The sequence below is a fragment of the Lissotriton helveticus genome, chromosome 4_1 (genome assembly GCF_964261635.1).
Source record: "Lissotriton helveticus chromosome 4_1, aLisHel1.1, whole genome shotgun sequence".
In the NCBI taxonomy this organism is placed as follows: domain Eukaryota; kingdom Metazoa; phylum Chordata; class Amphibia; order Caudata; family Salamandridae; genus Lissotriton; species Lissotriton helveticus.
The window spans coordinates 136142321-136169601 of record NC_136063.1 but is presented as its reverse complement, the minus strand read 5'-3'; the positions used below and the strand labels follow the sequence as shown (position 1 = coordinate 136169601).

Genomic DNA, 27281 nt, shown 5'->3' with positions numbered 1-27281 from the left:
TTACTTTTACCCCGAGACTCTGCTCAATCCACAAGGCCAACATCGCTTAAAAAGAGATCACCATCCCCTTAAATGGTCCAATTTTACTCCTAGTTTTCATGGTCCACCAATAAACCCTGAGGCCCTGTTTCGATCTTATTCACAATCTACCTATAATAGCTCTTCTCTTACTCCGAACTGGGTTAACCCTAATTCCCAGTTTTCTGGTTATCCCGCTATACCAGCTTCTTCAAACTTTCGTCAGCCCCAAAGTTTTTATTCCAACTTAAACAAACACAGTAAATATATGCAGCCCAATGAGTATTGAAACATCCCGTTGAGGAACCTTTATGAGCCCTTATCGGGGCTGGAGTATAATGATTGACCGGTCATTCTTTCCAGGGCTATAGAGGGTAATATAGACTGTATGGGTACTGTTGATGCTCTAGTTAATTTACCCTGTCATGATAAAGACTTAATGGGCCAATTAGTCCATAATGTTAAGGGGGGCTCTGTTTATCTGTGCGGGACTGGTGATATGGATTCGAGACTCGAATCAGTGTTACATGCTGATCTAACTGGTGAGAGTGCTATAATGGCGCCAGGCATTCAGGGTGGGCTCCCTTGTACTGGTACTGATGACACAATGGTGGACAGTGTCTCTACACATGGATTCGTCCCTTTGCAAGAAGAAATCGCCTCTGTGTCTGATGAAGTTCACTCCTCCGCCAATGACATTACTAGCGTTTCAGCAGACAGAAATGGTACCATCCTGGGAAGCTGGAACATAGCTGGACTCGAGTCGCGGATGTGCATCCCAGATTGGGTTAACTTTATACGTCGTGGTGACGTTTGGTCCTTTCAGGAAACCTGGGCACTTCTACCAATGTTCCTTACTGGCTACCTGAACTTTAGCAAACAAGCAATTAGAGGGCACAGAGGCCGAGCCATGGGTGGCTTGACTGTTTGGGTTCACCATTATGAGGGTGTGACAGCAGAGGAAGTTTTTATTGATAGCCCCGACATACTACTGGTTAACATCAAATCTACCAGCGGCTTGAACATCTTATTGATCAATATATATGCTAGGGGCACCCAGAGTGGTAGGGTCTCTCCAACCCTCCTCCGTCTGGATGACTTTTTAAGTGATGTCCCGGTAGTTGGACACAAGGTTGTAATGGGCGACTTAAATACCTGTTTTGAACCACTGAGTTTGGATGACGGCCTTTTAACCGAGACTGAGGATTTGGCTTGGGGGATTCCCCAGCTTGATCTTGCCCCGATAAAAAAATGGTCCCAGGCGGCTATCTTTATTAAAGGTTTGTGTTTGGATCAGGGCTTGCATGCCCTAAATGGTAGAGCGCGCTCCGATAGGCTGGGCAAACACACCTTCAGTAATGGCAGATTTAGTAGCCGCATTGACTATGTATTACTGGATGTTAAATTGTGGCCTGTGGTAGTAGATATGGAGGTAACATCTCGCCCGGAAAGTGATCATGACCCACTGGTGGTGGAAATAAGGGATTTCAGTTTTTCTGGGCCAGTTAAATGTATGTCTAATTTAGTCCAGGATGAAGTAGTACTCACTAATGACACAAGGAGGGTACGTTGGCCAAAAATCTGTGTCGATGTTGAAGCTCGTAAAACGATTAGATCTTTGGTTTCTAATACTCTGGCAGTAATCTCTAAAGGTGATTCACAGGAGGAGATTAACACAATTATTACTGACTCCCATACTAGCTTGTTTATGTCTTTAAAAAAACCGTTTATTAAATCTATTTCCAAAAGGGGTACTAGGCGGAATATGAAAACTTCCAACTGGTTTAACGATGAGTGCCGTCGGTCCCATGTCGAACTGTTTAAAGCTTTAAAACTTAAGAATCCTGATTTAATTAGGTCTTGTAGGAAGGCATTTAACGCTGCTAAACATATTGCTAAGGCCAACTGGGATGAAGAACGGTGGTTAAATCTAACAGAAGCATGTAGTTCCAGGAACATGCAACGGTTTTGGCATTTACTCAAATGAGGCTTGTCACAGGATGATCGGCCTAGTCCAGCCTCGGTGGATCAACAACAATGGGTTCGCTACTTTGAGGACCAATTTACGTGCCCCAGTAGCGTGCAGGATAATATCTGTTGGCCATTACCGGTTGATCCCCTTGAGTTTACGAGCAGAGAGGTAAAAACAGTCCTGCAATCTATTCCAAGGGGAAAGGCACCTGGTCCGGACTGTATTCCAGCCGATTTATTCCAACAAGACCAGGACCTTTGGGTACCTTATTTGGTTCAGTTGGCCAATGCCTTGGCCACAGATGCAAGAGTTCCCGAATCCTGGGCAGGGGCCGAAATCCTGCCTATATACAAGAAAGGCAATCGGTCGGTTCTATCCAACTACCGGCCGATCAGCCTCATAGACGCGGTCCAAAAAATCACAGCCCGTCTTGTCCTTGCCAGGATTCAGGAATGGATTGACGAGTATAATATCCTAACTCCACTTCAAGCTGGATTTAGGTCCCATGTGAGCACCTTAGACCAGGCCTTTCGTTTTATGCTTCTCTATTGGAAGACGGTTCTTTTAGGTAAGGTTATCTCTATGCAGCCTTTGTGGACTTGAGGTCTGCTTTTGATCTTGTTCCGAGGGCTGGGCTATGGAATTGTTTACTCGAACTGGGTATGCCAGTCCCCCTTGTGCGTCTTTTGATAAATCTACATGCAGATACCTATGCCAAAGTACGTTGGGGCAAGCCAGGGGAGGTGACGGATAGGTTTCCTGTTGCTAAAGGTGTTAGGCAAGGGTGTGTTTTAGCCCCTACCCTCTTTTCTTTATATATTAATAGGGTTACTAATTATTTTGATAATCATCCCACAGACGCCCCGACTTTAGCAGGAATGAAAATTCACTTGCTCATGTTCGCTGACGATACTCTTTTGATTTCAAAAACCAGACAGGGTCTTCAACAGGCCCTGTCGAGGTTTGAGTTATTCTGCAGCGAACATGAGCTTGAGGTGAATGTGTCCAAGACAAAATTTATGGTTCTAAGAGGACACAATCAGATCAGTGCAAGGGTTACTATGGGGGGTACGCCCCTGGAACAAACCAAGTTATTTACCTACTTGGGTGTTACTTTTAGCGAGACACTAAGTTGGTCCCATCAGGTTGAGCTATGGCTCTAAAGCACCTGCAGATAGGAGGTGCTTTGATCAAAGAGCATAAAGGCTCTTTTACTCGGCCAATCTCACCTTTAATTAAGATCTATGGTTATAAGGTTCTTCCCTCTGTTTTATACGGAGCGGAACTATGGGGCTTTAGCAAATTGGACCCCCTGAGATCAGCCCAAAATAAATTCCTTAGGGTGGCAACGGGTCTGCCTCAGTCAACACCGCGGATCCTGCTTTTGTATGATCTTGGGTGCCAACCTGTGGAGGAACAGGCGAGATTTCGTCCATTGGCATTTTGGAGACGTCTATGGACGACGCCAGAACTCCTTTTATATGCTAGGGCATGTTTGGAGGTTAGAGATCTTTCTGGTTCTTTAAATATAGGCTGGTTTAAGGACTTAAGATCATCCTTGTATGCTTTGGGGTATAGTGATCTGTGGTTAACTCCCGAATCTGCAACTTTCCCCTCAAAAAAAGCCTTAAAACTGCATTATTGGGACTGGGTGGTTTTTAATAGACATTTGAGACTGAGTTCAAGCAATCTTACTAGTCTATTTATGGACTTTAAAGACGCCCCAAAGCTTGAAAAATATTGGGACATGATAACAAAGCCCTCGGACCGCAAATTATTCCACCAGTTCAGATGTGGTTCGCTGCCACTAAGGGAGTTCACCAAAAAGTGGGGTTCTGGTGGGACAGGGCATTGTCCAAACTGCCACGGTCAGGGAGAAAGTTTAAACCATTTTATGTTTGTATGTCCACTATATGCTGCCCCCAGATCCAAATGGCTAAGTCCGGTCTGCAGAAGCCTAGGCACCCGCTCGGCTGTCATTGCCAGCAGAATCCTAAGAACTAATCTGTCCCCATTAATTGTAGCGGGTGTGGCTAAATATATAGGATGGGCTTGGATTCTTAGAACCAGGTTCATCAAAAATAAATAACTAGGGGTTAACAACGATTTATGCTTACTTCCATATGAGTAGTCCTTTTATCTTGTGATTTTCTGGGAATTATTGTGTTACAGTTAATTTTGTATTCTTTCATAAGAAGCCTGTATATGTGATTTTATATGGTCTTAGATGTTTTATCCAGTTTACAAAACTTTTATTGATGTATATTTTGTAATGTATGTCTTTTATGATGCATCAATCGAATAAAGACTTCTTTGAATTGAACAAGTGGGAGCGCGCGATTTCTGACTTGTGTGTTGGGTACCAAGAGGCGTTGTTACCACGCACAAAACTCTTCTTGGAAAGTTAAAGCCTGGTAACGAAATGTAGGACATATAGTCGGGGGGGAATTTTTTTTGTTTTTGTTTTTCAATAACATTTTCCACCTTAATTGCTGGTCTTTGCCAACTGGGAGCGAGTTCGACTTTGTGCAAAATGAGGAATTTCAAAATAAATATAATGAATTACATGAGGAGATTGTTTTGGCCCCATAAGTATACAACTGCGAAATCACTTAAATAAACAAAATTATTTAAGCAGATAATTCTTTTCATCCTTACTCTACCTTGTGTTTTCTGGTGATGACGTGTGCGGCTAGGATCACCAGTTCAGCCTGAGTGATAGTACCATTTACACTCTGTGCAAGGTGAAAAAGCATGGGGCATTTTTGCCCCAGTAGCACATGTTAGTGTAAACAAGCAATGGCAAAGCCAATAGATCGTACCTTTAAGACCAGTTGTCTTTGCCAATGTTTTTAGCCATTCTGTACAGCATCTCTGATGTGCTGAATCGGTAAAGAAATAAAAGCTTATTACACAGCACTCCTCAGAGGTGACTCCGTAAATAAAAAGAAAAGAAGTAGTCAAAAACCACTTTTTTTTAGGTAAAGCAGTTGGGGTTGTTGAAGAAAGCAACACGGAGGACTTGGGTCTGGGAAGCAACACAGAAGGCGCAAGTGGTGGGAAGTGGAACAGAGAGCGCAAAACACAGAACAGGGGGAGAAGAGAAGCACACAGGTGAGAGAAAGCAACATGGAATTGGGGCGGAGAACCACACAGGCGATAGAGAGAAACAGAGGTCTACGTGAGGAACAAGAGAAGTACATGAGGGAGACCGCTGGAAAAACATGCACTCTTGTGGATTGCTTAAACAAAAAGAAGAAAAGTCATCAGGTGAAAGGCACAAATATTAAGGCCATGCTATAAGGAAGTGGGAAATCCAGGAAAGATGACACAAGGGAACACAAATAAAAAACATGAAAAGCTCTGACAATAAAGCCAACCTCTTGTGAGCAATGAGCGGTCTTAAGTCTACTGTAAGCTAAATATAGGTCTTTTCACATGTGCTGTCCGGTAGGAGAGACCTAAAATTAGGGAGAATTGTTTTGCACCAATTATTATTTTATATGGTTTAATGTTTGCTAAGAAGCTAACTCAAGGCTTTTGCGTACATAGGGAATCAGCACATTCTCTGATAAGCTTACAATTGTGCCAAAGAAGGCTAAAAAACGTCTCGTTTCTGTACTAGGGCTCGAGTCTAAGTGACTCCCTGTTCTTTTAATGATCGTCTCGCCACCTCGGCTCATGTCATTTGCACTATTTACTACTAAATATTCACAATTAAAAATAAAAAAATTAGGTAATTTCCATGGAGCTGCATTTTATCTTTGCGATCAGAGCCACTCCCAATATTGTTTCTTGTGTGGAGTCATATCTTCTTATTTTATGCACTATATGTATTTATATAGACTTAGTTATTTGGGCACCAGAGCACTTCTCGGTTAACAATGGAGTAACATTAAGGAGGAAACCACGTTAAAACATGTAGGTTTGAGATGAAAGTTCGATTACTAGGCAGGTGAAGCATTGTATAACGAAAAATAGATGTTCATTGTTATGATAGATATTGAAAAGATGGATCTGAAATGTTTTAAATAATTCCACTTGCGCCTCATCCACTTGCAGAATTGGTGGATTGATTCTAGATTTCACTATTTCGATGCCCATTTTCTGGGTTTGCTAAAGGAGGTTGTATTCTGAAATCTCAATTTCATTCATAACAAGATAACCAAATAATAAATTCAATACAAAAAATTTGTGAATCACAAATGTTAAATTTGCACATTTTTTGACTGTTTATTTTTGCCAAGTTTTGCAAAGTACTTTTTAATGATATTAAATGTTGTTCACCCATTACTTCTTCAAGTGGGCATACACATATACACGGTTAACCTCTTATCTGCTCTTTCTTTATTTTATTTATACTTGTACTGGAGAAGCTCTGCTTCCCCACTATCTACAGCTCTATTGCATCGCCTGTTCCCCCCTGCCTGGTTGTGCTGTATCACCATTAGCATTTCAGTTTGACACCTCTCTTCATGACTTTATTTCTCCTTCACCCTAACCCGCTGACTCTCCATCTTTATGCCTTTTCAAGCACACTTAGCAGCAAACTGTACCTCAGTCACCTGCACCACCCGCTCCTTCATATTGCGCGGAACCTCTCATGGGTCTACCATCGTCCTATCACTAGAAATAGCGACCATGGATTTTGTAGTCATAAGGAAAAATCGGCTTTTTAGGACACTGTATTTATTTTGCTTCTTTACGTAACACACCAATACCCTGGGCGCTGGGTATGAGAGTGCTTTAGCATTAACAGTTTCATTCATTGGTTTTTGAGCTCCTTTTTTGGCACAAATAGTTCCACTTGTGCTCTCATGGTTGCTTCAGTGGTCATATTTTTGATATATTCTTTGTGGATCATCTGCCTGCTCCTTCTGTGAATTAGTGCAAACTAATAATGTTTAAGGATGCTTGTGATCCAACAAGAGAGATGCTCTGCTTGCAGAGAACTCAATCGTAGAATCAAATAAATTCCATTAATCCTTGAAAATGTTCATTCTTTTTTATTAACTTCATGTCAATGTCCATAATAAATGTTGAATGCTACACACTACTATGCATATGTGAATTTTTGGAGTCAGCACCATAATGATGTCCTGATTACGAGTTAAGTCGTTATTTATCACTCCTGATAAATAACGATACTACAGGGTACATTATTTATCGGGTGCGATACATAACACCAGTTAGGAGTTCATGGATCATAACATGTGGATTTTGGTGTTTTACGGCCCCGCAACACGCATGATATGATAAATTCCCTATTTTTCCCCATGTTAAATTTTGGCAGGTTTGATCTGCCAAAATTGAATGAAGTTTGAGTTATTTAATATATCTCATAATTATCGGATGCGTTAAATACCTTCAAGCTCATAATTCCGACCCATGCGTGAACAAGAGTTTACGCATCGGTCAGAATATCACAAGGAACTTGTGATCAGGCTTTGGTTCTTATTTAGAATACTTACTAAAAAAAACTTTAGCATTCCAAAAATCAGGTCTGACCTTTCTTTTGGAGAAAGGGTGACACTCTTACTTAACAACTTTCATTGTCTTGATGTTGGTAAGTAGATCGAAGTGGTTGCGTTTCACATTGGAACATGTTTGTTCCACATGCAACAATATAGTTTTCATGGCATCTTCATTTGTGACTCAACATCACTTCAGTGTACCGCAAATAATGTGTCCGGACTCAGTACAAGTGACAGAGTGGGCGGATTTAACATGTACCAATTTGATTTACTCTATATTAAATTTAAGACTTCTTGTTGTGTGCATATATTTTAATTTTACAGGTAAAATTCCACCAAAAGAAAGTGTAGTAGCCCAGATAAAGGACCATTTCAGAAATACATTGTGTTGATTGCAATACCTGATTAACAGTGGACAATTATTAAGAAATTGATAAACCGAAATCAACATTATATGTGTTGACGTATTGGATACAAGTTCAACTGGACACGTATGAAGTTACTAAAAAAAGAATGAACTTTTTCCAAGGATTAATTTAATTCAGCAGTTAAACTGTATTCAAGCAGTGCATCTGTGTTGTTGCTTCAAACTTCACATGTTCTTTTGGCCACTCATTTTTGGCTTGAAATTTGAGATATGTCACTCAAACTTATTACACCTGTTTTTAAACTAATTACTTTGATAATTCCCACTGGGTCTCTGTGAGGCATGGCACGATCTAGGATAACCAGGTTTACCGCTTATGACTAGACCCTGGCTGCCGGGAGATGTCATTATCTAGTTTTGAACTGTGGTAACTCTCCCTCACCTTCTGTCACTGTGCAGCTTTGGTGATACCTCTACTTCATTCGGGTGGTATCTCAATTCTCTTTTATTTTGAGAGAGTTATTAACGCACATCATTGTAAACTCTCCCAAAGGCATCAGGTGCCATTGGCCGTGTCTACTCTCTGTAGAGCAAAGTTCAGAAAGGCTCCTTGATTGTAACTCTCTATCCATGCTCTTTCCTATCTGTTTGCTGTCCCTTGGTCTAAAGCATCATGCAGATCCATTCACTGGGTGGGATGCGGGGGGGGGGGGGGCTTAAAGGCGTGGATGAAATAAAAGGTGTGCTCATACTTCAGTTCCCATAAGAGATTTTGCCTTCATCTACAGCCCAAACAGCTGAAACAGATTTACCCCAAGCTTGACATGAACGTAGAACTTTACTCTAATGGCGATCCTTTGTAGCCTATCAGACAGGTCAAGCTTTTTGACCTAGTGTGAGCATAATAAGAACCTATACGGACTTGGGAACCGCGCATTGCTTATCATGGGTTGCCTTTTTGTTATTCTCATTTCCTTGCTTCTTTTTCAGTGGTTTTCCTTTTCCAACTTGTTTGCTCCTCACATTCAGCATAGCATCTTTACCATCAACGTAACAGGCTGACTTGTTTCCGTCCACTGCTCACTTTTGCGGATCTTCTTTTTATTTATTAGCAAAGGACATGAGTGCATGTGTTTTCCAGCTTTCTCCCTCTTTTGCTTCTTCCTTCACTCCTGCGTGTGCTCTGTTGCGCTCTCCTATATGCTTCCTTCTCCGGTGTGCTACCCAACACTGTACCCCTTGCTGCATGTTGTCTCCCCAGTGTTGCTGTCTTGTTTCCACTGCGTCATTTTTAAATGTATCCTCCTTGCTCCCACTCTTTGACCGCTCTCCCCACCCGCTCCTCTGTTGGCTGCCACCCCACACCTGAGATTCTTTTTAAACTTTTTTTTTTTCTTTGGAGGTCCATGCAGCAAATTTCTGCCGGCCCTCTTCAAAAGCACTTTGGTTTTTTTCTCTTTTGATCTAAGTGGCACCTGTCATCTAAGACTGGTTAATGAAAAGTAAAACAAAATGGTATCCACGTCATTCTGTAGGCATGTACATGTAGGGTGACGTATGCACTGATATTGAAGTTACACTGTTGTGGCCACAAGTGTAGAGTGAATCTTGTTGCTTAATCCAAATGAAGAGAATATACATTTCAGGCTCCCTTGTCCATAAATTGAGATGAACATTTGCATTTTTTGTTTCTGGTAGACGTTGAGCTCCAAAGTATATTTTTCATACCTATCCAGAAGAGCGGGGTTCATGATCCAATGTCACTTTATACCCAAGTTATTTGTAAATATTTCTGAGTTGCCTGGTACTTTACTCTCTCCTTTTGCTTTTCCGTGTAGGTCAATCGAGGGGCTGCGGCAGGATTCCTCCTTCAAGCCATCACCTCAGCCCTGGGAGCAGCTGGCTTTCTCCTCGTTCCTCTAGGGCTGAACCTTGAGCGTCTTATTGAGACTGGCGCTTGGATGTCATCTGTCATCGGCCTTCCGCTCCTTGCCTTTGGATTCCACTGGCTGACTGGCGATCATTCCACTGCCAATCTCTTCCTTGGATGCGGGTTATTGCTGGCCCCATTCTTCGATTACTTCACCCCAGAGAGCCAGCACATGGTGGCCCATTCCATGACTCTGGCGGTCTCAGTTGGGATACTGATCATCTCTGTTCTTGTTGGGAACCTCTATGGGGTTTTGGGCAGTGTTACCATAAGCGTGGCTGGATTTATCTCTGCCATGGAGATAGATTGGTTGCTCTTACTACGGAAAGAGGATGCTTTGAACTACACCCTGCTGATAGGAATGCTGGCATTTCAGAAATCCTTCAGGACGCTCAACCTTGACCTGCTTTAGGTGTATAACCATTGACATTGTCCTGAATCAAGGATCAATGGTTGCTTCGTTGTATTCCAGGCCATTGATGTTTCGGTTGATCAATGGTCTTCATAATCATGTCTCACTTCAGCAGTCATCATGGACCTGTGCAGCGCTTGTAAATAGAAGTATTTCAGTGTAAGGTTTATCAGTATTCCTGTGAGAAAAGCTAATGTCTGGAAGGATCGAGCAGGGAACATGTATGTTTATACATGGGCATTGTGAGCAGTAATTGACCTCCGCAGCGTCCTCTATGAGCTAACGCTTCGTTTGCCTCTAACTGTATCTGCATTGTGGTCATGTGCTCTGAAGAAAGAGGTGGAGCAGAAGAGTTTAAAAGTGATGATCGGTTTTGTTGCCTGCCTAGGGCTGATAGAAAGACTTCAGGTTTGATTTATAGGAAATGGGTCCAAGAAAGTCCTGAACACCTAGAACAACGAAATTCCATTCTGAGTAGTCTACAAGTTGAAGTAAACGCTTGGGTTGAACAAATCGTGGATGAAAATAAACATCTCCAAAAATGGTTGCTCATACTCATTTATCCTGTTTTGAAATGTATTTTGCAGTCAAAAGTTTGCAGATAATGCAATTTGTATTCTCTCATGGCCATAATATTTACAAGACTCTTCAACTGTAATCCCATCTCTCCTGAATTTGCATGTATGGCTAATATAAATATGTTTGGGATCTCTCTTCTAGAATCTCTCCTCTTTCTCATCTCCGTGCAGTTGTAAGTTCACATTTGTATTTACCCTTCTAACTTGTATACTGTGGTTTACACGCTGCTGTTGCTGCTGTATTATCTTTCAATTTCTTTGTTTAGGATGTTTGCAGATTTAAGGAACACGTTTGTAAAACCTTACTCTTACTGAATCCTTATCCTATTTTACACATCTAGTTCTCTGATGTAGAGCAGATCTCACTCTAAGAAGCAGCCACGCTCTTTCCATAGAATATTTTTGTTACAGTAGCTGTGATAAAGTAATAACCAGTACATTTAATGTTAATCAGTTTACTGACCCCCAGAAGGGCAGAAGGCAAAAAGCTGAGTTGGCACGATCAGGATACAAACTTGTGGCCTGCAGTTTCATCAGATGCCAGTTGCAAGCACATAACTTGTTGAGCTGACTGCAAAATGAATTTTCTTTGCCACTTATTGGTGTTGATTACTACACGGTGTTATCATGCAGCACTCCCATTATGTCTTTAAATATAGTCTTCATATACAAATTCAAAGCCAGTCCTATATGCTTTGTCAATGCTTGTTCTTCTGAACAGTTTTTTTTCCGTGGGATTAAGATGGTTGCTCTATCTAGTACAATATTATGCCAGTGGAAACGCACAGTTGCAGATCTGGATACCCTGAACTGAGGCAAAGCATTTTCTGGGCTGACCGCCAGAAGCAGTCTACTTTACGAGGCAACTTTTTTTTTTTTTTTTTTTAAGTTTTCAAAAACCTTTATTAACAAATATTGTTGTGACACTGCTTTAGGCCAACAACCCGGAGGCAGGCAGCTAACGTGGCATAGGAAAAAACATAATGACAATTATTGCAATCAATGACTGACGCTACCTAAGTATGTCTTTTCCCGAAATTATCTAAGTTGTGTCATATGATGACAATATCCAGCGATACTTGCATTTGGTAGTTTCATAAGGTCGTTACAATAACAAGAAACCGAAGAACAAAACAATCCCATTTGGCTAGCATTTCAGAGCAGTAGGTCAACCATATATCAAAGTAGAGAGCAAAACATCAGGAATGACATAAGTCTAAGGAACAGAGCACACTATCGCCACAGTATCCACCGTTAGTTCAGGTGTGGTGTGCGCACATTCAGAGTCAAAAAATCAACCATTCGTCTAGCATCCCATCCCTGGAGGAACCACCCCTCATCGAGGCCATCTGCACAGTCAATCGACACACAGGTCTGCACCCCCACGAGTCAACCAGTCAACCAGTGGCGCCCATATATCAGGAGGCCTGGATCTCAAAGGCTGTAGCTCCCAATATGATGTCAGTTGGTTCTTACAATAGGTGGCTGATGTTATCCAGTTCGCTAATGTGGGAGGAGTACCCTTCTTCCAATGAACAGCTATTTGCCTCTTGGCTAGCAGTAGCAGCATAGCAACCAGTTTACGAGCCGTCGGTGGGATCCCTTTCACATACCCTAGTAGTGCCACCAGGGGGTCCGGTGCAATGACGAAGGCCACCACGTCGCTGATACATCTAAACACCTCCACCCAAAAATCGGATATTTGCCGGCACCCCCACGTCAGGTGGAAGAAATCGGCCATGTCACCGCCACATCTCCAGCATTTTGCCTCGCTCAGCAGACCCATCCTCAGCAGCTGTTTAGGCGTGCGGTAGACTCTATGCAAGAAGTTAAAGTGAATCAGCCGCAATCTATAGTTTGGTGACAGATTTCCCAGCTGCGAGCAACAGTACTTCCATTTCTGGTCAGGAATCTCAGACCCTAAGTCTACCTCCCAGTCAGATTTCGAGGTGCAAATGAGGATCGGGGCGGTGTTCTGCATCACTTTGTAAATGCGCGTTATCAACTTACGGGGTGAGTTATTAGAGAGCAATTCTTCTAACGCAGGAAGCGCGGGGGGAGCTGCAGGGAAGTCCGGATAGCGAGATCGGCAAGCTGCCCTTAATTGATAGTATAGTAACATGTCTGAGGAAGTGGGAGTGTCGGGTGCACACATAGTTTGTAAAGAGAGGAATGTGTCTCCAGGGAACAGATCTCCAGCGTTAGACAGGCCACGCCCATGTGCCCGGTTCGTCACACCTCTGTCCGTGAGGGGTCCCAGCAGGGGGTTTCCGCCTAACGGCATCGAAGGGGCATAGAGTTCCTGAACACCCGCCCTCTGTGCCAATTTCGACCAGGCCCATCGCACCGATTCCACCGTGTTTACGTCTATAGGTGATCTCTTATAGGGATGATAAACTGCGGCGTTCAGAGGTGTGGGCGCAACCATGTCCATCTCAATTGCAACATGTGGTTGGAACGGAACCGGATGGTGCCAGAAGTGAAGGTATTGGGCTTGGGCACTGTAGGCATATAATTCGAAGTCGGGCGCCGCTAGTCCGCCCTGATCGAACGGGAGTGTCAACAGTTTCCAAGAAACCCTGGGCTGCTTACCCGCCCACACTAGTTCCAAAATCGCTGACCGGAGTCGTTTGAAAAAGTGCACAGTGAGAGGCACGGGTATGTTAACAAATAAATATAAAAATTTGGGCAACACGACCATTTTGGCTATTGCTATGCGCCCCGTGAGGGAGAGTGGCAGTGTCTTCCATCTTTTAGCCTTCCCTTCCAGCCAGTCCATGGTCGTCCCATAGTTGGCCAGCCAAATTTCTTGTGTGGACCTGCTGAACCAGATGCCCAGGTATTTAATCTCAGTGGTCGCCCACTCGATCGGGTAAGCCGTGTCACAGCTCTTGGTCTCATCTGTAAGTGGCAGCATCATCGACTTTCTCCAATTGATCAAGATGCCCGATAAGCCTCCATATCGCACGAACTCTCTCATCAAGGGATCAAAATTCTCCTCTGGGTTAGTCATGTAGATTGTCATATCGTCAGCGTACATTGATATTAGTAGGCCGCGCGACGTAAAACCTATGCTGCGATGCATGTGATGTTGCCGCAGTCTGGCCGCCAAGGGCTCGGTGGCAATAGCGAAAAGGAGCGGCGACAAGGGACACCCCTGTCTCGTGCCCCGCGAGATGGAAAACAGGTCAGAGCAATGGCCATTTACGTTGACGCGTGCCACAGGGTTAGTGTAGAGTAATTTAATGCGCTGTATAAGCAACGGACTGAAGCCCATGCGTGTGAACAGGGCAAAAAGAAACCGCCATTCCAAGGAGTCAAACGCCTTGGTGGCGTCAAGCAGTGCAGCAGCCGCTTTGCATTCAGGGCTCAGGTAGTGCAATAGGCCAAAAAGCACTCGCAGGTTGTGAGAGGTTGAGCGACCCGGCACGAAGCCGGACTGGTCACACAAAGCTATTTGGGGCAGCATGGGCTTCATTCTGTCGGCCAAAAGCCTGGCATATATTTTAGCGTCCAGGTTTATGAGTGAGAGGGGTCGGTAGGAATCCGGACAGGTCGGGTCTTTGTTCGGTTTGAGTAACGTGATTATCATGGCCTCTCGGAGCTTAGGTGGCAGTATTCCGATATCCACAGCTTCCTGAAAAACCCCGTGCAAACGGGGGGCCACAATGTCGATGTATTCCTTATAAAAGGCCGCCGTTAGACCATCTGGGCCAGGCGCTTTATCCGCCGGCATACTCGTGATCACAGCGCGGATATCTTCCACATCAAAAGGAAGATCCATATATTGCCTCGCACCGTTATTGAACCAAGCCAGGCTAATCGTATCGAGATACATCTCCACATCCGAGTCTTCCGGACTCGTCTGAGATGTGTACAGTGATTTATAGAAAGCCGTCATAGTGTCCAGTATGTCACGCGGGGTGCGCGCGGCGACACCACTCGAGTCCGTCAGTTCAGTAATAAAGCCCGTGCCCCTGGGTACACGCAGCAATGATGCTAACGTTTTGCCGGCCCGCTCGCCCTCCCCATACCTCCTAGCCATGGTATATTTATTTAGAAAGGCCGTTTCCCTTTCAGCTTCCTCCTGATATTTCGTCAGTGTGTCCCTGAATGCTCCCTGAGTCGACGGGTTCGGGGTCCGGGCTATCTCCTCCTCAAGTTTCGCGAGGTCTTTCTCCAGGCTGTCCAATGTGCTCCGAATGGATCTGAGAACGCCAGTTTTCAGAGCCATACAATGGCCCCTAGCAACAGCCTTGAATGCCTCCCACAGCACTCCCGGCGAGTCCACAGAGCCCTCATTGAGTTCAAAGTACTCTGTAAGTTTCCCGCGGAGTTCCTCACGGAACACCTGGTCCAGCAGAGCACGGGAGGGGAACCTCCAGCTGAAGGGGCGCACGTACGCCTGCGGGATCGACATACGGAGTCTAACAGGTGCGTGATCTGAAAGGGACCTCGGCAGTATATCCGCCTCTATGGTTTGGGTGTGTAAATCTTTTGAAAGCAGCCAGTAGTCTATGCGAGACCAGGCGTGTCTATGTGCGGTTACACAGGTGCCCATTCGGGTTCCTGGATGTAGGGCCCTCCAGGAATCCACCAGCCCAGCATCATCTATGATGTCAGTCAGTGCAGCGGCCGCTCTGGGATGATGTTCACGAGAAGTGCCCTGTCTGTCATTAGCTGGGGAAAGTGCCACATTGAAATCCCCTCCCCATAGAAGCGCCGCGCTGCCACATAACTGGGCCCTATGCCATACAGTGTGGAAAAAGGAGGGATTGTCAGTATTGGGGCCATATACATTCACTATCACCGTTTGCGTGCCAAACAGCGTGCCAAGTAAGATTATAAATCGGCCCTCTGAGTCAATTATTTCTGTGTGAGTGGACCACTGTAATCCCTTTCGCATCAAAACAGCCACACCCCTAGCGTAGTTAGAGTAAGGAGCTTCAACCACTACACCCCATCTACCATGTTTGAGTACGGATGACCCTCCAGTGGCAAGGTGCGTTTCCTGCAATAGGCAGATATCTACCTCTTTGCGCAGCAGGTAGGAGTGCACCAAGCGTGCCTTTCCACGATCATTCATACCACGCACATTCCAGGTAACACATGTGAAAGACTTCACGGTTTAGCAATACACTTTACATTTTTCGACACACATGTAGACACATCCCCGCCCCTGCACATTCCAGTGGTAACTGATTCAACTCCTAGTTCCCCAGCAGAGGATGCGATGAGCAACGATAACCACCTAAAACGTCCACATTGTCGTACAGCATACGGTTTCAACAGTAGCCACCATTCCAAAGTTACGCAAAAGCGTGGCTCATCAACAATAATGATTATCTCTGCCTTACTCCTCGATACGTTCAGTCTGCTTAGCCAACAATTCCCCCCAATCCCGCCCGCAACAACCCCCCAATCAGGTCGTGATATAATCCCCTCCCCACCCAATAACATACCCAACCATAACAAAGACCAAAGGTCGGGAATCTTCCCAGAGGGTACGCAGGGTGACCGCCACCAACTCCTGCACTTTTGGCAGGGTGGCCGGGCCAACGGCTGCAACACTGCATCTCAAAGACCCACCCACGCACATAGCAAGCAAATAAACATACATAGGAGGGCTCGACTCACGTGACCTCAATCGAACTGCAAAGGTGACGAGTGGTATTTTATTGTCAGTAGGCCACCACCGAACAAACAGCGCAATGCTATCGCAATGAATGTGATCCAAAATCAAGGGCAAGGACGATAGTCATTCCACGTCGCTGAGCCGATCAGCAGAGTCTCGAGTTTCAGTAGTCGAGCGCTGAGACTGTTCCTTTACCAGTTGTTTTGCATACTGGAGCGCCGCCTTAGCATCCACAAAGTAGGAGGGCCTATCCGGGCCGTGGACCCTCAACTTGGCGGGGTAAATGAGGGCATATTTCGTACCAGTCTGCTGAAATATCTTTTTGGCAGGAACAAATTCCCTGCGAGCTGCTTGCACCAGTAGGGTGAAGTCTGGGTACAGAGCGATATCATTGCCCTGATATTGAATCTTCCCTTTCTCCCGTGCAAGGCGCAATATCGCATCGCGATCTCTGTAATTCAAGATCCGGGCTAGGATCGGCCTGGGTGGGGCTCCCGGATTAGGCGTTGGGCCCAAAGACCTATGTGCTCGCTCCACCAGGAACATGGGGGACAGTCCGTCACCAAACAGGTCCTTCATCATTTCTTCAACATAACGTTCCATATTTGATATGTCTGTGGATTCCGCAATTCCCGTGATTCACACATTATTGCGACGGGACCTCGCTTCCAAATCCTCGTTCTTTTGTTGTATCAGGGCCAACACTTTATCCATGCCTCTCACCTTCTTTTCCAGCTCGGACTGTCCCTCCTCAGTTTCAGTGACGCGTGTTTCCAGAACATTCACCCTGCCGTCCTGTTTATCCATGCGCTTCGTGATGGTGTCCATGCGAGCGGCCATGGTGTCCATTTTTGCATCAATGCTTTGCAAGCCGGACTTAAGTTCCTCAAACATTGTCCTGACGTCCGCCGCAGGTAGCTGAGTCGCCATTTCTTCTGCAGAGTCCTTGTCCGCACCGCCCGTGTCGGACGATTTAGGTGGTTTGCTTTTGTCGAAATTTAATTTGGGCTGACGAGTCTCCGGCTTCCCCATCGCGGGATCCTAGGCCAACGCCCGCGGCGAAAAACACTACAGAGCGAGAGGAGGGCTAGGGCAGCGACCAGGGCCCCAGAGCTGCCACCAGAGCCGCGCGTACCCCGCAAGAAGGCCGCCGCAGCCGTGCGCGGTCGAGCGTGGGCTCCGGTCCCCAATTGTGTAGTAGTCACCAAATGTACTTGCCCGCTTCACCCAGTCACTTCAGTTTAGCAAGGCGTAGTAGGCGATACCACGACACCACGCACTGTATAAAGATGCGGTCAACAGCAGGCATCCAGCGGTCAGCGCACTGTGTGTTGTCCCGTAGGTGGCTCAACAGGACAGCCTTCTCAGTCTCAGGCAGCACCGCTGTAGCGAGGGTGGGCAAACAGAGCAGCGTCTCCGGTAGCGTGAGCCTATGAGGATAAAATGGCGGCTCCGTCAGTAATCACCAGCGGGGGAGGCGCCGGTCATCGCAGCTGGCGCCCCGGGCGCCCAGGCATCTCGAAATCAAGGCAGGGCGACCGCTCAAGTTCGTGTCCCATTCAGCGCGGCAGCGCCGCCCCACCGTGCAGCCTCCCGGTCAGGAGATCGAAATGCGCCGACCGTAGGCGCCACTCGCGTGGAATCACAGCGGCCCCCCAAACAGCTCATGTGCGCCTCAATGTATGGAGCCCGCCGAGCAGTGGTGCAGGTGAGCTCCCAGTGGTCCGCGACTCACGCGCTCCGTCCGCAGCGCGGGGTCCGGGGGCCCTCACAGGTGTAGCACGATCTCGCCTCCGGGGTTCCACGTCACTCCAGTCGCAGGTCGCCGCGTAGGCCACACTCCCGATGCAGGATAGAGTAGCACCTTCCACCGGAGTAGCAAATGACACAGCGGCCAAACTCCTACCGATCAAAGCCGGATGTTACCGCAAGCCCATGACATCGGTAGATCCGAAATGCAGCGCGAGGTGAACGGATAAATGATCGGATGTTGCGCCCGGCCGGCGGAGCTGCGAGGTTAAGCAGCCATTCCGCTCAGCGGCCAAGCCACGCCCCCCCTTTACGAGTCAACTTTAGATGCCAAAGTGAATCCCTATAATTGTACTTTTTCATTATATTGTGGGATCAAGAAAGTACTTAAACTGTGTTCATTTTCCATGTGTGGCCTTCAGATGAACTTACTGTAGTACACTTGATATGATGTGTGGGAATCAAATATTTGTATCAATTTTTTTGAGATAATTAGTGTTTTCCTTTATGCATGTGGAAGACACGACAGTGGGCATTCGTTCCTTTTGATTCCCCAATCGCTGTTCGAATGGCGATGAATGGATTTAGTTTACTGAGACATACAGATGTAATTGCATTTCATTTATATAGCACTTCATAAACCACAAGAGCAGCAGTCGTGCTTTTAGTGAGACATTAGGTCGTTGGTTTTGGACCATGAGTGGCTGTTCAATAAAATGAACTTTGATTTGCTAAGTTTGATTAAAAATTGCCACTGCAGAGATTTTCTTGGCTAGGCAGGTGCAGTCTCACAGGTACCAAAAAAAAATTCACTGCAACATAGTTACCTTTTAGACAAGCCCAAGCTATCAAGAAAAATCCCACCCCATGTTGGACCAGAGATGCAGAAAGTTGAGAACAGTATTTAAGGAAACCTAGAGAAGGTACCACAGTATAAAAACTCATATTGGGAACCGCATCAGGAACTTTTAAACTCTGATACTCCTTCTGAAACTAGCATATTTTTCTTCAGCACCATCTGCTAGCTTAATGGGTCTACACCTCTGTCGCCACTTGAGCGCAATTCATTCTCCTCCTGCCAAGCATCAATGGTGCTTCCTCTTACTTTCATCACCCTCTTCAGATTCCACAAATTCTACCACACAATTTCTGTTTTTCGAAAAACTATCTACATTAACTGAATCCTTGTATACAAACACTACCTCCTCCTTTTTTTAATTTTATTTTTTTACCTTTCCCGTGATTATTGATTCATACCATATCACCCATCCCCATCACCTTTGCTTTAAAATTCCTCACTCGCTTACTTTCTAATATTGGCATCTAACCTGGACTTTTCAACACTCCGTTCAGAACCCTTTCTCATCCTCAATGGGCATAGTTGAGTAGGTGATATTCTTTCTCACAACATCTGTAATGGGGTGTGCTGTCGTATAATGTGCCTTGGTTTTACATGCCCACAACATACTTTTGACTGACTTCTCAATTCCCTTTCCCCTGCTTCTCAACCATTACATTACTCTAACACTGCTCAGCTCATTCTGTCGACTAACAATGACTTGTGGGTGATAGCAATCTTTTGGTGCTTGATCCTCTTAGAAATTCCTTTGTCTTTTTCATTGGGAATTTAGGCCCATTATCTGTTAATACTTATGTAGTAAACCCTTGCTATGAAATAATACCTTCCATGGATTTCACAACCTCCTGTGAACTGAGTTCATGTAATTATACCACATCTGTCCACTTACTTGAATAGTCATGCAGGACTAGTGCATAACACTGTTTATACGGCTGACTTCATAATGCTTCTAGGAAATGGATCGCAAGTTTAGAGATCACGCTACTCCTGAAGTATTCTTCTGAGTGTCAGCATTGGTGCACAAGTGACAAAGGCAAGATGTTCAACCTGCGAATCTATAGAGGGCAGCCAAAAACCATCAGTCATAGGGTCCTCCTTATTCATTCTCACTCTGATTGCTCCCTTTTTTCATCACATGTGGAACCAACAAGCCATTCATCCTACAGATACATCCTTCTGGAATGTACTCCGCCTCAAGTTGAATCTGCAGTAACTTTGCAGCTATACGTGCTATCCTTGGGATCACATTCTTAACAACTTCACCTCTCAGAATATACACCAAAGGCCTAGGATCAATCCATGAAAAATCTACTGATGTAACAGGTCACCAGTGAATTCAATGTAAGCAAAGCCTTTGCAACAGAATCTCTTCCTACATTTTACATACCTCACATACGCCGTATCTTTCATCTCTAGTTTCTTCAAACTTTTTCTGGGTGCCAAAATCTTGCAAATCTTAGCATAGAACCTCATGGATCATTAAAACGATTTAACCTGATTCTTGTTTATACATGCCTTGACAATCGCTTCAAGAAAAGCTGCTCTCAGTTCTACCCCTTTGTCAGATATTATGTGGCCCAAGTATTTAACACTTTTTCAAACTCCCATTTACTTCATTTAGCAACCCCATCATTATTGCACATCTTCAACATGCTGCTTAAAATGACATCATGTTACTCAGTTGAGGATTGGGAACCCAGGGGGACCTTGGCGCGAGCCGGTGTTCCCTGGGAGGATTCGCGTGGTGGAACAATCCACCTAGCGCGAATGGGCAGTCGGGAGGGAAGGGGGTGGGCTTAGTTAGGCTATTTTGAGGAAGGGGTGGGCGGGAGTGACGTAATCGGCGAAGGTGGGAGGAGTGTGGCGCAGTTTGTTGGTGCGGCACATTTTTTCTTGTCAGCTGAGGTGTTTTCCGGAGGAGGAGTTTGAAGCGGCATTTTAGTGAAGAGTCTGAGGTTGCCATGGCAGAGGACAGCGTTGTTAGAGACGCCGTTTGCGCTCTTGTAAAGGCAGGGCAGGGTGACCTGCTTCGCCCGGGAGTTCAGCTGGAGGACCGAGGCGGGCAGCGGCAAAGGGGGTGAGTCAGGCGGTTGCAGCGTGCCTGCCGTCCTCTAGCCGCGCTGCGTTGCCTAATGTAAATGCGCATGTGATGCTGGTATTATCTTGTCGAGCGCGTTCCTCTGGGCGGGGCGCGCGTTTAAGGCAAGGGCACCCACGTGCTTCCTCAGAGCCGGCCGTGCAGCAAGGTCGGCTGGGGGCATTGTCCCTGCAACGTTTGGGGAGGCCCAGCAGAAAAGGAGGCAGGAGAGGCATTGGGGACTCCAGTAGTGTGCCAGCACCTTCTTCACATGCTGGGAATATGTTCAGTGGCTGTCTGGTGGGGAATATGCAGCAGGTCATGGAGCCACAAACTTTGGCTGTGCATAATGTGGCACAGTTTTCAAGTAATGTTCCTTTGCAAATGCCCAATTTTAATAGAAATTCATCTACAATAAATATAGCCCCCCCTGTCAGGGAGGAGGGTCGCTGTGCTGCCCTTGTGGACAACCCAACAGACAGTGAAGGGGAGGAGGACGACCATGTCGAGGTGGCAGAGGATTGTGGGTTACAACATGTTGGAGAGGAGTTTTGTAAGGTGGGGTGACCATAGGGGTGAGGGGGTTTTCCAGACTTTTTTGAGTCCCAGGCCCAGAGACCCCCCCCAGGTCAATGGATTTAGGTGCACATTCACAAATGGCTTTAACCGCAGAAATGGCCTTGACAGACAATGTTATAGATGATGTCGTTTTTTTGGAGCAGAATATAGAGGTTTGGCCTTTAGGGGAACAACAGCAAGGGTAGGTTACAGAAGGCGGACAAGATACAGACATATTTTCTATTTTTCCAGAACCTCGCTCCCCACCCAGCCACCCTCGGGTGGATTTTGATTCTTCGTTGGGGCCTCAACGTGGGCAGGTCGGGTTCTAGGGTTTCTAGTTTGGAGCATGCGAAGCAGAGAGCGGCTTTTTGTGGGACTATTTCTTCACGAGGCAGATCTAGTGTGGATTTTGAGGCAGCGGCCGGGTTCTCGCAGCGGAGACCTGTGACCTTTTGGGCAGATTATGACGGGGAGTTGGGGATGGTGAAATGCCGAGCACGAGTGCTGACAGTCGGAATTTATCCAGTTTTCAAGGTGATACAGTATATGGAAAGGATAATGATAATGAGGTGAATTTTATGGATGGTTTGGTCCATAATGCGACTCCTTCAGTTTTCACTCAGGAGTTGGGTGGCGGGGATCGGGTTACAATCACTTCTGCTAGTATTTTACAGAGATTAGGAGCGGATTTCTCGGCGGATGGAGGGCGGCGCGGCGGACGTCGTGGTCGCGATAATCCGCAAGAATTTCAGAAGCGTGCTACTCCGCTAACGGCAGATAAGCCTAATTGGTGGGCTGCTTGGTCTCGTCTTGTGGCGGGCGGCAATACTGTCGTTCTGGGTGGGGGTGTCAATGTGGGGAGCGTGAATAATACAAAGGAAGTAGAGTTTGTTCCTGAGGTGACGCCTGTTTCATGTCATATCCAACAGGTAAAGGATTTGGGTGCAGCTAATTCAATGTCTGCTAAGAATATTAATGCTAGTAGTCAGGTTTCGGGTACTGGTAATAGTCTGAAAAAACGTCCATATATGGGTTTGGCGATGCCTCTGGGTATACATCTTTCTGATAAAACAAAACAAAAGATTTGGAACCATGAATTTGTAGATGTTTTCAAATTGCTACATAGACATATCCAAGCTAGGGAGGGTTCCAAGGAAGAAGAATGGGAATTGTCTCGCTGCCCCGGAGTGCCCAAGAACATTGAAAATTGGACGGCTGCTTTTCTCATTTACGCTAGCATGTACTGTGAGAGGCATCCGGAAAGGGCAATTGCAATGTTTAAATATATAGATGTGATTAGGAGGGCACACTTACAAGTTGGCGGTTACGCCTGGCTCAATTATGATGAAGAATTTCGGGCCAGGGTAAGCATTTTTAATGACCAACCTTGGGGGGGAAGTGGACCTAGAACTTTGGTTACAATGGATGTCTTCCAATCCGGCAACGATCCATACTGCCAGCGGGTTGCCAATAACTTACCGGCCCTTTCTGCAGCGTCCCGCCCCAATAGGGGCGGGTGTCTTGGGTAGAACACAATTGCCTGCAGCAGGTGCATGTTGGAATTTCAACCGCGGCGCCTGCATCAGGCAATTTTGCAAATTTAAGCACGAATGCTCGCAATGTGGAGGTAGGCATCCCATTAACCAGTGTTTCCCCAACCAAAGCTTTGGTGATCAAGGGAGGGTGCAGAGAGGCAGAGGGACCATTCCACCTGTTATTCCAAAAGGTTCATACCCCAGTTAATTTTCAGGCTATGTTGGTGTGGTTGGACAAGTATCCGGATACAGAAGCGGCCTCTAAATTAATTTGGGGATGAACGGTTGGATTTAGAATTGGTTATCAAGGGCCTCGTTCTCATCGTTGGGCTGATAACCTAAAATCCGCCAAAGATTTACCTCATATTGCGCAGCAACTGAAATTGTATAAAGAATTGCAAGCTGGAAGAATAGCGGGTCCATTTAGCCAGTGTCCATTACAAAACTTGATGGTATCCCCGTTGGGAGTAATTCCCAAGAAGGTAGCGGGGGAATTTAGGTTAATTCATCACCTATCGTGGCCGGAGGGACAATCAGTGAACGATTTCATCTCGCCTACTGATGCTAATGTTTCCTATACATCGGTGGATGACGCTTTACGTTTGGTTCGTTTGGCCGGCTCTGGTGCGGAGCTTGCAAAATGTGATGTGTAGTCTGCTTTTCGTTTGTTGCCTATTCACCCATTTGACTTTGAGCTGTTAGGAATGTTTTTCGACAATGCCTATTATGTCGATAGAGTGTTACCTATGGGTTGTTCCATTTCCTGTGCATTGTTTGAAACATTTAGCACATTTTTGCAGTGGTGCTTGGTGCAGAAATCTGGACACACTGCTGTTTGTCATTATTTGGACGATTTTTTATTTATTGGATAGGCAAAGCTTAATCAATTTAGCAGAGTGTTAGATTGTTTCCAGGATATGGCGAGAGAATTTGGTGTTCCTTTAGCTCAGGAAAAGACGGCAAGTCCATCTACCAAGCTTACCTTCCTGGGTATTGAGTTTGACACGGAAGTGATGATAGCTCGTTTACCAGCTGACAAGGTGGATGAAATCAGGTCCTTCTTAATAGAAGTCCTAGGCAGACAGAAGATTGAGCTCAGACAGGTCCAGCGTTTGCTTAGGTATCTGAATTTTGCATGTAGGGTGGTGAGGGTGGGCAGAACTTTTTGTACAATGCTGGGCTTCGCAATGTTGGGAGCTTCCTTTGCTCACCATCGAATAAGGATTACTAAAGCTGTCAGGGAGGATCTTTTGATTTGGCTTCAGTTTCTGGAGGAATTTAATGGTGTTTCCATCTTTTTTTCGAAGATAACACAATATGGCAGATTCAAATATTTTCGGATGCATCCGGGGCTCATGGCTTTGGATTATTTTGGGAAGGCCGTTGGTGTGCAGAGCGATGGCCTCAGCAGTGGGTACAACAAGGCCGAAGTATAGCCTTCCTTGAGTGTTTTCCCCTCCTTGTAGCTTTACGGGTTTGGGGTGAGGATTTCAGAGACAGGTGTGTATTATTTCATATTGACAACATGTCTTTAGTGGATTTGGTAAATAAACAACGAGCTAAGGATGTGCGTGTTTTGTAGTTGTTGAGATCTTTCATGTTGCAGAGTCGCAGATTGAATATTGTTTTTAGAGCAAAACACATTCCAGGTGTGATTAATACAATCACAGATGCTTTATCTCGTTCTAATTGACAGACATTTCGCTCTTTGGCGCCAGGGGCGGACAGTTGCAAAACTGCAATTCCTTCGGACATCTGGGTATTGGGGGATTGAGGATCATCGAGCTGGTTGAACAATCCATTGCTCGTTCCACCAGACGCAGTTATCTCCAAGCGTGGTCTGAGTTTTTAAGTTATGCTAAATCACAGAATCGGGGCAGTTTAGCGGTTGGTAATGAAGAGTTCATTTTACAGTTTGTTTTGTACTTGATGGACAAAGGTTTGTCACATACTACCATTGCGGGGAAACGGTCTGGGATCTCTGTTTATGGTCAATTGTTTTTTGGGATTGAGTTTGGGGGGGCGGTTTATTACGCAGGATTTTAAAAGGTTTCAGTAAAATAAGGGATCATCATTTGCTTTTGCGTGAGCCAATTACTTTTAATCTTTTACAGCAGTTGTTGATGTATTTGCCCAATTGTTGTTATAATGAGTGGGAGGTGATTTGTTTTCGGCTTTGTATGATATGGTTGTTCTTTGTGGCATTTAGAGTGTCTGAATTGCTAGGTTTGCGGGGACAGAAGGGCATACAAACTAATGACATACAGGTTCAAAATGGTTCTTTGAGGATTTGGTTGAGACAGTCAAAAACAGATCAAATGGGTAAAGGGACATGGATTCTGTTGAGTGGGAGTGGCGTTGTGCGTTGGGTGAATGGGAATCTTTCTTGATTGCTCCTAATTTTCGTCACGGGGTAATATTTTGTCATCCTAATGGGGACAGCATTACCTGTTTCCAGTTGCTAGCGGTGTTAAGAAATGTTTTACCTTTTAGTAGGTAAAAAACCCCTGTTGTTTGTGGCCCACTCTTTCAGAATTGGGGCGGCCACTGAGGCCTCACGGCTGGGTTGGGGTTGGGAGGATATACAAAAAATAGGTAGATGGAAATCTGATTGTTGCTCTCGTTATATTCGGAAATAAAGGCATTACGTTCGGTAAGTATGCCAGACTAATTTTGTTTTTCTTGCCTTAGGTAATGTTAATTCTTTACCTAGAAAAAAGAGGACCTGGATTATAGGACATTCTTTTGTCAAATGGTCGGCTACATTTGCAGAGCAACACATTTGTGGCAGAGCTTTGGGATTACACAGCAAGGGTCATGAAGTATTTTGGAAGGGGGTTGGTGGGTTGAAATGGAGAGATCTATTTCCTTTGCTTTCCAAGTTGTCACGGGAGAGGGGTTTTCCAGATTTCTTAATTATTCATTTAGGCGAGAATGAGCTTATCGAGCTATCAGGTTTAACGCTAATAAAACAAATGGAGTTGGACTTAGCTGTCATTAAACAGGTCGGGTACATCTGTGGTGTGGACGGAAATCATCTATCGTCATCATTGGAGGGGGGCTCTAAGCCATACTGCAGTGGAGAAAGCTCGCAGGAAGCTAAATCGAGCTATGAAAACTTTTTGTACAGCTATGGGTATTAGAGTTTTGGCTCATAAAAATATTACAAGTATTGAACAATATCTGTTTCGAGACAATGGGGTACATCTGTCCCAATTGGGCCTAGCCTATTATTTGACGAAGTTAAGAGATTTGTTGGCGGGTTTTTGGGGCGAAAATTTGTGGTGTGATAGCAATCTTAAATCATTTTTTCATTTTATTTCACATTTTTGGGTGGGGCCAGGAAAACTCTTTGGTTTTCCTGGGTGGCGCTCTGTGGGGGGGTCTGGATAGTCTAGAGTGGGCTTATCCTTTCCCTCTGGGGTTGGGGGTAGGGTAGGAGAAAAAATGGTTATGAAAGAGAATAAGGAGAAAATCCATTTTTGGGATTGTACAGCATTGGAGGTATTGATCGAGAAGTTTTTGGAAACGTTTTTGGTTTGCATTTATTATGAAAATGTTTGGGGGGAAAATGTATCCATGTGTGTTCTTTCTATCATAATAGATGCAAAGAAATGGATTATCTGTTTTTGACTGTCTTAAATAAAAAGTTACCTTTTTTGCTATAATTATCTAAGTGTGCCTTAAGTGTCCTTTTAAATGTTTAAATGTTTAACCTGGCAACTGTCCTGAGACCCACAACCATCTAGACTAGGAAGAATGCTGATGCAAACCCAAATAGCATCCTCTTAAGCTGATTCGTCCTGCTCCAAGCAACAGGAGCAGTGTAATATCAGGCCTATTCATCCTGTTCCGATTAATAGTCTTCCACTGAGAAATCAAGTTCCATGGAAAAAATGTGACCCTCCTAACTTGGCAATGATATCAACTATCCTGGTTAGACAGTCTGAATTAACTTATGTTTTATGTCTCAGACTACTTAAGTGAAAACAAAACCTCCAGTCGCCCATTTTCTTCTGTGCCACTACCAAAGCAGATAACCACAATGTTGAGTCTGTTGGTTTTTCCAAAATCGAGGTTCCCTCAACTTATTATAGCATAACTTATTGCCTTT

General features: G+C 45.2%; 1 protein-coding gene across 1 annotated transcript in view; it reads left to right on the top strand.

The window, feature by feature from the left end:
* The window catches only part of TMEM276 (transmembrane protein 276), a 74880-nt gene extending 63530 nt beyond the window's left edge, over positions 1-11350 (top strand). The window contains exon 3 of the mRNA XM_078686547.1: positions 9670-11350. Within this exon, the coding sequence (XP_078542673.1) occupies positions 9670-10173 (504 nt within the window). The 3' untranslated portion in view covers positions 10174-11350. The remainder of the gene's footprint in view (positions 1-9669) is intronic.
* The last annotated feature ends 15931 nt before the right edge of the window (positions 11351-27281 follow it).